Below are 12,280 nucleotides of genomic sequence, written 5' to 3'. Positions count from 1 at the left end.
CTGTCTGAAGACAGCAGAGCGGGACATATAAGCTCTTAAAACCCTAACAGGGCAAAGAAAACTCGAGTCCCCTTCCTCACTCGATGCCGGCAGGGCAGCCAGGGAAATAACCTGAGCCCGAAAAGGCGTGTTGAGGGCTTTCGGCACATAGCCGTGCTTAGGTTTGAGTATGACTTTAGAGTCATTAGGACCAAACTCCAAGCACACCGGGCTCACAGAGAGCGCGTGCGGATCGCCTATGCGCTTCACTGAAGCGAGAGCCATCAAAAACACTGTTTTGAAAGACAAATGTTTGAGGCTAATAGACTGGATAGGCTCGAAAGGGGCACCTTTCATGGCCGCCAGGACCGTAGAAAGGTCCCACATAGGGACTGAAGGAGGTCTGGGTGGATTCAGTCTCCTAGCTCCCCTGAGGAAGCGGATGACTAAATCATTCCTTCCCAGTGACTGACCCAGCGTTGAACCGGAGAACGCTGAAATAGCCGCCACATACACTTTGAGCGTGGAAGGGGATCTGCCCTTATCCAACAGCTCTTGTAGGAAGGAGAGAACCTCCGTTACCTCACATTCGAGGGGTGAAAGGCTCCGAGCTGTACACCAGCCGGAGAAAACCGACCACTTTGAAGCATAGAGTCGCCTGGTCGACGGCGCTCTAGCCTCCGTGATGGTATTCATGACTCCCTCTGCGAGACCAACGGGTATCCGTTGAGCGCCCACACATGAAGGGACCATAGTTCCAGGTGTGGGTGCCAGATCGAGCCCCTGGCCTGCGAGAGGAGATCTCTCCTCAACGGCACTGGCCATGGAGCGATGTCTGCTAACTGCATCAGAACTGGGAACCATGCCTGGTTCTTCCAGAACGGTGCTACAAGCAGCACTGGGCATTTCGTTTTCCTGACCCGTTCCAACACCTGAGGCAGGAGGAAGATGGGGGGAAAAGCGTATAGCAGGCAGCGCGGCCACTTTTGGGACAGCGCGCTGTCAGTCTTTGAAAAGAATGCGGGGCAGTGAGCGTTTTCGCGGGACGCGAATAGGTCCACCTCCGCTTTGCCGAATCTCTCCCACAACAGCCGGACTGTTTGTGGGTGTAGAGACCATTCGCCCGTAGGAACGTTGTTCCTGGACAGTCTGTCCGGGCCCACATTCAGCAGCCCGGGCACATGTACTGCTCTCAGCGAGCGCAGGTTGTGCTGAGCCCATAGCAGGAGGCGTTTCGCCAGCCTGTACAGGGGTATGGAATTCAGACCGCCCTGGCGATTTATGTAGGACACCACTGCCATGTTGTCCGAACGGACTATGACGTGTTGGTCCTTGATGTGGGGACAAAAACGCGTCAGCGCGTTGTGCACTGCCAGCATTTCTAGGCAGTTTATGTGTTGGAGCTTTTCCCGTTCCGACCATAGGCCGAAGGACGGTCTGCCCTCGAGCAGCGCTCCCCATCCCGAGGTGGATGCGTCCGTAGACACCATCCTCACCCTCGAGGAAGTCCCCAGGCTTACACCTGATTGGTACCAGTCGTTCGCCATCCAAGGCACCAGGGCTGTGACACAGTCCTGATCGACCTTGAGGCGTAAATGACCGGACACCCACGCTCTGCGCGGAACCCGCGCTTTCAACCAGAACTGCAGCGGGCGCATGCGGAGCAAGCCCAGCCGGAGAACTGACGATGCTGAGGCCATGAGACCCAGCATCCTTTGAAATTTTCTGAGCGGGGTGAAAGCGCCGCGGCGGAAAGACATCGCCGCGCGCTGAATGTTCAGCACGCGCTGTGGCGACAGCCGCGCTGTCGTAGACTGTGAGTCCAGAACTATACCCAGAAACGGAATCGTTTGGCTGGGGTTCAGTGAACTCTTCGCCCAAATGACCGTGATACCAAGATTCTCGAGGTGATCGAGTAAAATGGCTCTGTGCTCTATGAGCTGAGATCGTGATTGGGCTAGGATCAACCAGTCGTCCAAATAGTTCAGCACTCGCATGCCTCTGAGTCTGAGAGGAGCGAGCGCTGCGTCCATGCATTTCGTAAATGTACGAGGTGCCAGGGACAAGCCGAAAGGCAGGACTGTATACTGGTATGTCTGACCCTCGAAGGCGAATCTCAAGAATCGCCTGTGATGTGACGCTATCTGTATTTGAAAATACGCGTCCTTCAGATCTATCGACATGAACCAGTCTTCTCGGCGAACATGCGCGAGAATTTTGCTGGTTGCGAGCATTTTGAAACGGCGTTTCACTAATACTCTGTTCAGTCGTCTGAGATCCAGAATGGGTCTGATACCGCCGTCCTTTTTGGGGACTAGAAAGTATCTGCTGTATATCCCCTGTTCGCTTTGAACTCGGGGAACAAGCTCTATCGCCCCTTTGCTTATCAGTTTTGATATTTCGGCGGCGAAGTAGGTGTGCTACATTCAGCGGAACCGAAGTTTCGACGCGCGCTGTGAAGCGCGGAGGGCGTCGACAAAACTGTAGCGAGAAGCCTCTCTTTATAATGCCTAAGACCCAGTCCGAAACCCCTGGAAGCGCTGCCCATGCATCTGCATGGTTGGCTAAGGGCCGGATACAGAGCGCGCTCTGTTCGCCGTGCGACAGAGGTGCTATGGGGCTCACAAACATAGGCGTTATGCCTGCGGCATTTGAGGCGGGGGGCGCGCTTAATACAGCGGGCGGAGCGCTCGCCCTTGACCTTACAACAGTGTTTGGCTGAGTGAGGGGGGGCTGCGCGAGTCCCATGGGACTCATGTGTGCGAGTAGATGTGGGCTGTGAGCGGGCACATTTACTGCTTGGGGCGCGCTGCTTGTGTAAGCAGCGCGCGCGCTCACAGGTCTCGTTTTTACAGAGAGCCTGTGATCTGATAGACATAGTGTTCGTGGGCACTGAGTAGTGGGCACTTTTACTATGTGGGGAGCGCAATCAACCCGAGTCGATTTTATTTGCGCGAGCCCTAAGTGCAGGGCTGTGCTTGTGTGTAGGGATGGGCACTGAGAAGTGGGCATCGACACTACATTTATAGCACCATCGGCCGTGGCCGGGACACCAGAAGTACCGTGAGTAAGTGTGGGCGCGGGAGAGCGGGCACAGTTACTGCAATGAGTGCACTGTCTGTCTGAGCAGAGTGAATGCACACAGGTTTCGTCTTTACAGAAACCACAAGGCATGCAGAACATAGTGTTTGTGGGCACTAGGCAGTGGGCACGTTCACTATGTTGTGTGCGTGATCGACCCGAGTCGAATATATGAGCGCGGGCCCTGTGTGAAGGGCTGTGCTAGTGTGTAGGGATGGGCACTAGCAGTGGGCATCTTCTCTACACATATAGCATCGGCCGTGCTCGTGGGCAGCAAAAACACGTCTGTAGTTGCCTCTCGGGGAACAAACAGAGTGATTTGCATTCGGCGGCATAAATATTTTCTGCCGGCCGGCCTGGGATTCGAACCTCCGATCCCCCGCGCGCAAGTCTAAGAATCTACCACTGGACCACAGTGAAGATACATTGACAAAGTCAGCGCGAGTATTATCCGCACTGGCGTTTGCTTGTCAGGCATGTACCACGTGCTTGTGGGCAGCAAAAAACACGTCTGCAGTTGCCACTCGGGGAACAAACAGAGTGATTTGCATTCGGCGGCATAAATATTTTCTGCCGGCCGGCCTGGGGTTCGAACCTCCGATCGCCCGCGCGCAAGTCTAAGAATCTACCACTGGACCACAGTGAAGATACATAGACAAAGTCAGCGCGAGTATTATCCACACTGGCGTTTGCTTGCAGGCATATATACCACGTGCTCGTGGCCAGCAAAAAACACGTCTGCAGTTGCCTCTCGGGGAACAAACAGAGTGATTTGCATTCGGCGGCATAAATATTTTCTGCCGGCCAGCCTGGGGTTCGAACCTCCGATCAGCCGCGCGCAAGTCTAAGAATCTACCACTGGACCACAGTGAAGATACATAGACAAAGTCAGCGCGAGTATTATCCACACTGGCGTTTGCTTGCAGGCCTGTACCACGTGCTCGTGGGCAGCAAAAAACACGTCTGCAGTTGCCTCTCGGGGAACAGACAGAGTGATTTGCATTTTCAGAACGCCTGCAAAATGCCAGAATGTGAGAAGAGTGGAAATCGCCCAGATTCAGCGGGGCTGAAAACACTCCATTCTCTTTCGCCAGTGACGCGCGGGAACCGTAGAAACGGTGTTCGGTTGCAGGCAAGCGGGTACTACGCGCTCGCTGGCTGCAAAATGCATCTCTGCAGTCGCCTTCAGGGGACTTACAGAGCAAAGCATTGGCGGCATAAATATATATGCCGCCAGACCGGGATCCGAACCCCGGTCTCCCGCGAGGAGAACCTATAATTCCACCACTGAGCCACAGGGGGATACAGGCTTTGAAAGCGGCGTCAACATGTATTCTTCGGCGTTTGCTGGCAGGCAAGCATGTAACAGACTCACTTGCTGCAATAATATTTCCAGTCGCCGAACAGGGAACTGAGAAATGTGAGAGAAAAGAGGTCAGACCGACCAACGGTGGGACTAAGAACACTCTTTTCTCCTTCGCCGGTGAATGACGCGTGCAGAGGCAGGGTAGCTTTTCTTGTAACGTAAAGAAAAACTAATCCCGCCGTCCGCTTCCAGGAAGGGCAGCCTCGGAAAGGATGCCTGGCGAGTCCTCAGAGTCACCGTAGGCAATTGGCTCGGAGCGAGCGCGAGCGCTGCATGAGAAGGCGTCTTGAAAAAGACGCAGCTCTTTTAGGGGTGAGTGTTGCAGCGAACACACACACACACACACACAGAAAACAGAGCAATATAGCAATAAAGGATATAGGCGTCGGAAAGCGCAGCAGGTACGGCTGTAGAAGGCGGCGTTGGCCAGCGGCTTCGAGGGCTCGTCCCGCTGAAGTGCTTGCTTCGAACGACGCTTGCTTCCGTGATCCAGCGATGCGTGCGCTTCGCTGAAGAGATTAAAATCAAGTGAATCAGCCTTCTCGAGCTCCTTTTATAGAGGTAAGCCACGCCCGTTTCGGCGGGAAGTGGCGAGGAGGGCGCGAAGCGCCCTCATTGGCCTGACGTCATCTCAGGCCTCGCTCGATAGGCTTAAGCAGTTGCCGCAGAGCAGCCAATGAGCGAGCAAGCCGTCTCGCCATAGCTGACTGCTGCTGCCGCAACGCGTTTTACATATATGAAAATTAAAGGATAATTTTTTGCTTCAGTGTTTCGTGAAAAGAGACTTTTCCCGTAGCGTTTTGATAAAACGCAGTACGAGAGAACTCTCGTAAGAGAACTATCCAGTTTGAAGTGGGTTTTTTTTGTGTGTGTGTGTTGACAAATCTTTCGTGATGTCCTAACAGCCAGGATTCCCACACAACATGTCCGCTAAGTCCGATGAGCTTTATGCACAGCTGCACTACTTCCTGAACTAGTGAACTTTATGCCAGCTTTTTGTTTCCTGTCTGCCATTATTGGACAAACTGATTAATCCAGGTGTGCCTGACCTCAGTAACAATAATCAGACACACCTGGATTAATCAGTTTGTCCAATAATGGCAGACAGGAAACAAAGAGCTGGTTGAAGTTCAGGAAGTAGTGCAGCTGTGCATAAAGCCCATTGGTCTGCCCGTCAGTGTCTGAATTGGTGTATAACAAATCATTACTTAGAAGAACATACACATCTGAAATGAGAAAGTAAGTGTGCTTACCTCATTTAGCAAGAGTGTTTAGTAAAATTTAGCCTTAATAATCCACAGTATGTATAGGCCTATGACAATGTGTAGTAAATTACCTATAAAATCATTTAGTTTAAAGTTAGACTGGAGTGAGATGAAACTAGATCAAAGCACAAATCAAGCTGTTGCTAGCTAGCTGCTAATTTTATATGGTAAAAAAATACACTATTACACATCTTAACGTTTTTAACGCTACGTTTTTAATGCTACTTTTTAATTTATATGATTATACGATTATACTAAAATAATTATCAGGTCTATCAAAAAATAATTTTATCTTTCAAAACAATGAAAGCCAATCGTGGAAAAATCACGTTGTAAAATGTAAAATAAGTTGTAATCGCTTTCATTTACTATCTATCCTGACAGTGATAGTTTTTTCATGAATAAATAGGATAAGAAAAAAATCACAAACTGTTTCTTTGTATTTATTTTAAATGTAACATTTATTGTCAATATTGGGCTTGCGGATCATGTGGGTAGGGTACTCTTTGCTGTGTGTGGATGACCATGTCGGTCAGCCACCACCAAAGACCAATTTTGACCCAGGAAAAACCCTGGTGGTATAATGCCTTTTTCACAAGATGTAAAATAAGTATTTGATGTCCCCAGAGTGTGTATGTGAAGTTTTGGCTCAAAATACCCCACAGATATTTTTATATAGCATGTTAAAATTGTCACTTTTTGAGGGTGAGCCAAAACGCACCATTTTGTGTCTGTTCCTTTAAATGCAAATGAGCTGCTGCTTGTGGCACAGGGGGCGGAGCTTCAACAGTTTGCACTCACACAGACATGCACTGCAAATTTCAAAAACGTTTAGCCTTTTATGTTCAAACCAGACTCAGACAATGAAGAAGTGACAACATGTAGAAGCAACAGGACATTTCTGAATGGTTAGTTGATGAATTTATGTAGCTTATGTGTAGTTATCTAGTTTCTAGTCATTGATTAGCATATTCTGTCTTGATAATCTATAAATCATGTTCAGGGGGCGGGGTTTATGTAAATTTTAGGGTTAGTGATGTCACTAACCCTGGAGGAATGTCGTGTAGTCTCTACCAGCCGTTTGTTGTAGTCCTTAAAAAGCTATTTCTTTAAAAGCAAATATCTCCCTTTGCTTTGAACTTTGAGCGTTGTAACTTTGCAGATGTTGTTTATGTTCAAACAGCAACATTACACACTAACTAAAGTTAAAAAAGTTAAATCATAATCAACCACCCCTTTAAGAAAATTAATTCAAATTCGAGAAAGCTCTCAGATTCTTCAAGAATATCTTCATTTGTGTTCTGAAGATGAACAAAGGTCTTATGGGTTTGGAACTACATGAGGGGGAGTAATTAATGACAGAGTTCACATTTTTGGGTGAACTAACCCTTTAACTTCTTAATGATATAATTACGTTTCTACATTCCAGAATGTACAACATTTACAGTAAAAGGTGTCAACTTATTTTCATGACAGATTTATTCAAACATAGATACAATAAATAAGACATCTGTCACGTACTGGCTGTAGCAAGGAAGCGCACTACAGGAATAATCCATGTAAGCAGTCTTTCATCCAAAAATACACAGGAACACTCAGGGAAACAGACTTCACAACCACTTTAACACTGATGACACCGAACAAAGAACTGAATAAACACAGGACTTAAATACACAGAGGTACTGATGAGAAAATTAATTGGACAACAGGTGAACTGAGTCATTAATCAAAGGAACCACTGGCACACACCAGGAAACTGGGTCACACAGGCAAGCAGGCACAGGGAAAACAGAACCTAAATACAATGAAAACGAAATCAAAGCAAAGCATACACGTTACAGCATCATTAACAATAAAAATATAATGAATATACTGATTGAGCGATTACATGAGACATGATACATTGTTAGTTGTACTGTTTCTTTCAAAATACCTTCTGATGCTCATTCATGTTTATTTCATGGAATAACTAGTAAATAGCTAGAGATGATCGTTCACTCGCGCTCCACGCTGCTGCTTGAACTGAGGCGCAACAGTGATCTGTCACACCACATTAAAGAGTGCCAAAACCACATTTATTGTTCACATTTTGTGCTAAAATTGAAAGAATGAGAAAGCTGAACAAAACTACAAAGCACAAAGCTTATTGTGAATATTGGACAGTAGGCACTCTACAACTAATGCTAGTGAAGTATAATGCTTTTTTTCCACACATCAACAGAAAACAGCACAGACTAAAAAATCAATTTTGGAATTTAAGAATCAATATTGGTTCATCAAAATGAAGATTTATTCATTAGCTCTAATAAAATGTAAGAAAATGCTTTTTTATTTATGGCTATAGCAGCTAATGGCATTTTTCTGCTTGCATAATCTGTGATAATAGGTTCCTTTCTCATTTGCACACCACCCACTAGCACAGGGGAGGGTGTCTTTTCTGCCTGAGTGGACAGACCTGGTCTCAAGCCCACTATTCGCTAACGGATTCCTTTAATGTTTAATAGACTCCAGCGCTGGGATCTCCCCAGAACTCTTGACTATAGCTTTACATAATGTCAGGTTGCTGCGAAAGTGAAGAATGTTGTGTGGTGAAACCCATGCTGAGTTGAACATGCGGTAATGTGTGAAGAGAAGGCGTGTTGTAGTGGCTGGTTTTAGCTCTAGGACTAAAGAGACCTGCGCTCCAAGTTATTCTTTGTGTGGCTCTGTTCCATTGTTGTCAAAACTCAAAAGTTTCCAGATTTGGAGATGTGTTATGTTGCACTTCTTTTCTTTTAAATTAAGTAAAACATTTCATGAACAGAGAATGAATGTGAGTGATCAACTTGTACACAAACGAGGATAATTTATAGAACACAGCTGAAACCAATGAACTAATAATGACGATAACTATGGAGACAGACGAGTGGCGGGAGTCAGAACAAGGAAACACGCGACAAATAAAAACAAACTGAAAGTCCATGAACAAAACTAAACAGAATGGTGATGTCAGTGCTGTGAGTCATGGAGCTTCAGTTGAGCGACTGAGAAAGCTCACCTCTTTTGTTGCCTTGGCCCTTTTTTAGATATATAGTTATAGTTAAATGTATATATATATATTTTTTTTCATTTTAGTTTAAGTTTTAATAATTTTGTTTTTCTCTTGTTACTATTTCTGGTCAGGTTTACTATAAATTTATTTTCCTTCATGAGTATTGTATATTAATGCTATAATGCAGAATATTAAAGGGATCATGAATTTAGAAATGAAATTTTCCTTGATCTTTTGACATGTAAAAGGTCATTGTACTATAAAAACATCCTGTAAGTTTCAGAACTCAGAAGTTCCTCGTTAGTCCAAAAACAGCTTTTACTGAAACCAAGCTCTGAAAACGATTCGTTTTTTCAGTTTGGTCACATTATGACGCAATAGTGTGACGAAAGATAACCTCTACATCTTTGGCCACGCCCACTGGTGCATTAGTGAGATGAGAAGGATCAAACACATTTTTTTTTTTTTTGACATGTCAACATCTGTCACATCTGTACATAAAAAAAGTGAGAAATCAGTCATTGTGAAATCTACTGGAAATGAGAACTACAGGTTATTTTTATGGTATGCCACAAAAAGTTTATTTTTAAATGTGATTTTTGGTATATTTTACTAGTATTTACCATACTTTCAATATAAAAATTTAAATATGAAAAATATCCAATATGAAAATTATTTTCAAAAAATAATAATTTTCTTTATAAAAGACAAGATTTGGTCCTCAAAAAGGTACATCTTAAAAAAAAATGGTGGGGTGGCATATTATCATCAGGGTCGTCTTATATTCAGAACAATACGATAATTAATTACACAAACGGTCAATACTACGATTATTATTACGATTTTTAACTTATCAATTTATTAGGTTTTCAGAAAACACAGCAGATGCATTTCACATCTATGCACAGTGGTATCCTTTTGTGAAAGTGAAAGTGAGTTTTTGATATTGAAAGATCTGCATTATTTATGTTGAAATATTACAACAGATAAATGCATCCCTGAGGTTAAAACATGCAGTGGATACGGTCCTCATCTCTAGCTCTATTTTTCCACACACGCACAAAAAAAAAAACTTTTCAGAAGATGGAAATAAGCTGAATAAAATTGGCAGAAGTACAAAAGCAGTGCTATGTACTATGAAACCCCTTTAATAATACAAATACTTGCTGTAATACTGCAGTAATTTTAAGCAACTTTGCGGATGTTTGTTTTTTGGCGGACAAATTAGAATTAAGTGGCAGTTCTCTCCGAAATAAATATATTTTGTGCCAGTTATTTGTGCTCACATTTCATTTCAATATTTCTTCATATTTATGCCCCAATACCCCCAATCGCTCCCTGGGCGCCACAGCAAAAATGTCTGCCCACTGCTCCGGGTGTTCATGGTTTGCAGTGTGTGTGTGTGTGTGTGTGTGTGTGTGTGTGTGTGTGTGTGTGTGTGTGTGTGTGTGTGTGTTCACTACTCACTACTCCTAGTGTGTGCACTAGCTTGGATGGGTTAAATGCAGGGGACAAATTCAGAGTATGGGTTACCATACTTGGCCTTCACATGTCACTTTCACTATTAGAGGGCATACTCTAGTTACGCGGCCCCGAGCTAATGCCATCTACTATTTATGTTTATAAAGGGGGCAGATAAATATAAGAATATTATTCTTCCATCTGCTCCTTTCTGATCATGGAAATGTAAAGGAAAAATTCATATGAATTGTATGTGCCTTGGACAAATAATGCATTTTCATGAAAGGAATAAAAGAGAAATGAAAAATGAAATGAGAGGGCAGCCCTAGACGTTACATGTAGTCATTGATTGGTTTTCTCTTCAGACTGTGCATCTTTTGAATGTTTATACAGTTTTTGAACATCATTATGTTCTTTGATTATATATTGCATGGAGTATCATAGAGCACAATTACTGTAACTAAAATCTCAAAACTGTTTTGACCTATTGTACTGTATTGTGTGTCTGTTAATGTGTGTTTGTAGCGAGCTTTACTGGAACAGAAGCAGAAAAAGAAACGTCAGGAGCCCCTGATGGTGCAGTCTAATCTGGACGGGCGGTCTCGGGTGCGCAGGACCCGACAGTCAGAGGAACAGGCTCCCCTCGTGGAGAGCTACCTCAGCGGCAACAGCAGCACCATCTACCACGGTACACATAGCCACATAGCACAAAAACACTTTCATAAAATATCAAATAACCATAGTGCCACAGAGACTCAAGGGTCAGGTTCAATCTCGAGGGCATGAGACGTTATTCCAAGCTGTCTTTACACTGACATGCCAATATCGACCCAAGCTGCTCAAATAGAGCGGCCCACAAAGGCCGGTGATTGAAAATGGAAATGCTTGTTTGCTGATTGTTCGTCAAACAATGCTGCCATTCTTCGCACTGCCAGCGGTACTGGCTTGAGTTACTCTATTGATCTCTGTCCCAGACTGCTCAGTGTTAGATAAACCCTTCTTACAATGTCACTGCAGACCTCAATCATCTATATTAAAACATCTGTTTGGCATTATGGCTAAGCTCTACAGAATGAAATAGCCTATTCTGGAGAAAATGGCAGAGTAACACGAGTAATAAAGAACTCTGATGTGTGTTATGGATCTACATTATAGAGTTCAACAATATATTTAACAACATCTTATATATTTTGTTTGTTTAAAGCCTTGTGCACCAGTGCTATTTTAGAATTATTTATATATTTCACAATATTTTGAAATAAAATTGGTTGGTGACACTTTAGTTTAGGGTCCAATTCTCACTATTACCTAGTTGTTTATTAGCATGCATATCACTAGGATATTGGCTTTTTATTAGTACTTATAAAGTACATATTAATGCCTTATTCTGCATGATCATATTCTACATCCCTTAATCCTACCGAATACCTAATCTTACAACCACCTTACTACCTATTAATAAGCAGTAATCAGGAGTTTATTGAGGCAAAAGTTGTAGTTAACAGTTAACAGTAGTAATTGGACCATAAACTAAAGTGTAACCAATTTGTTTTTATATTTTCAGCTATTTATTTGGTTTAAATCATTTGATTATGTGATTTTGCTATTTTATTAGTATTTCTATTTTTATTTTTAAAACTATATTTTTATTTTTAGTACTTCAACTTATTTTTTTTTTCAGTTAGTTGCCAAGCCAACATTTCCATTCTAATTTTCATGTACGTTTTTAAGTTTTGTTTTTTTAATCTAAGGTTTATATTTGATTTTATTTCAGCTTTTTTTCAATTACTACAAACTTTTAATAGTTTTAATTTTAGTTCACAGTAACATCACTTCTGTGCACACTGTAAGCAGTCTTTAAATGTTTGTTTTGATATGCCAATGCCTCTGATGAAGTTCTGACCGTGTCAGAAGTTTGTGGTCACATTCCTGCATGTGACTGCTCCTATGACATTTGTCTAATGAAGAACCAGAAGGAGTTTTTCCTTTATTTATTTTTTACAAGCTGAGGGACTAGATTGTTTTCAGTTGACATGATGCCACAGATACTGTCGATAGAGTTGAACTTGTACTGAGTCCAAGACATTCCAGTAAATC

At 43.6% G+C, this 12,280-nt stretch overlaps 1 protein-coding gene across 1 annotated transcript in view; it reads left to right on the top strand.

Moving 5' to 3' along the window:
- The window catches only part of tub (TUB bipartite transcription factor), a gene marked incomplete at its 5' end in the record, with an annotated part of 50,809 nt that overhangs the window by 14,516 nt on the left and 24,013 nt on the right, over positions 1 to 12,280 (top strand). The window contains one exon of the mRNA XM_081389873.1: positions 10,709 to 10,871. Coding sequence (XP_081245999.1) covers positions 10,709 to 10,871 — 163 coding nt within the window. The remainder of the gene's footprint in view (positions 1 to 10,708; positions 10,872 to 12,280) is intronic.

The sequence above is a fragment of the Scardinius erythrophthalmus genome (genome assembly GCF_964197995.2).
Source record: "Scardinius erythrophthalmus genome assembly, chromosome: 2".
NCBI classification, from domain to species: Eukaryota; Metazoa; Chordata; class Actinopteri; order Cypriniformes; family Leuciscidae; genus Scardinius; species Scardinius erythrophthalmus.
This window is presented reverse-complemented; position numbering and strand designations above follow the sequence as displayed.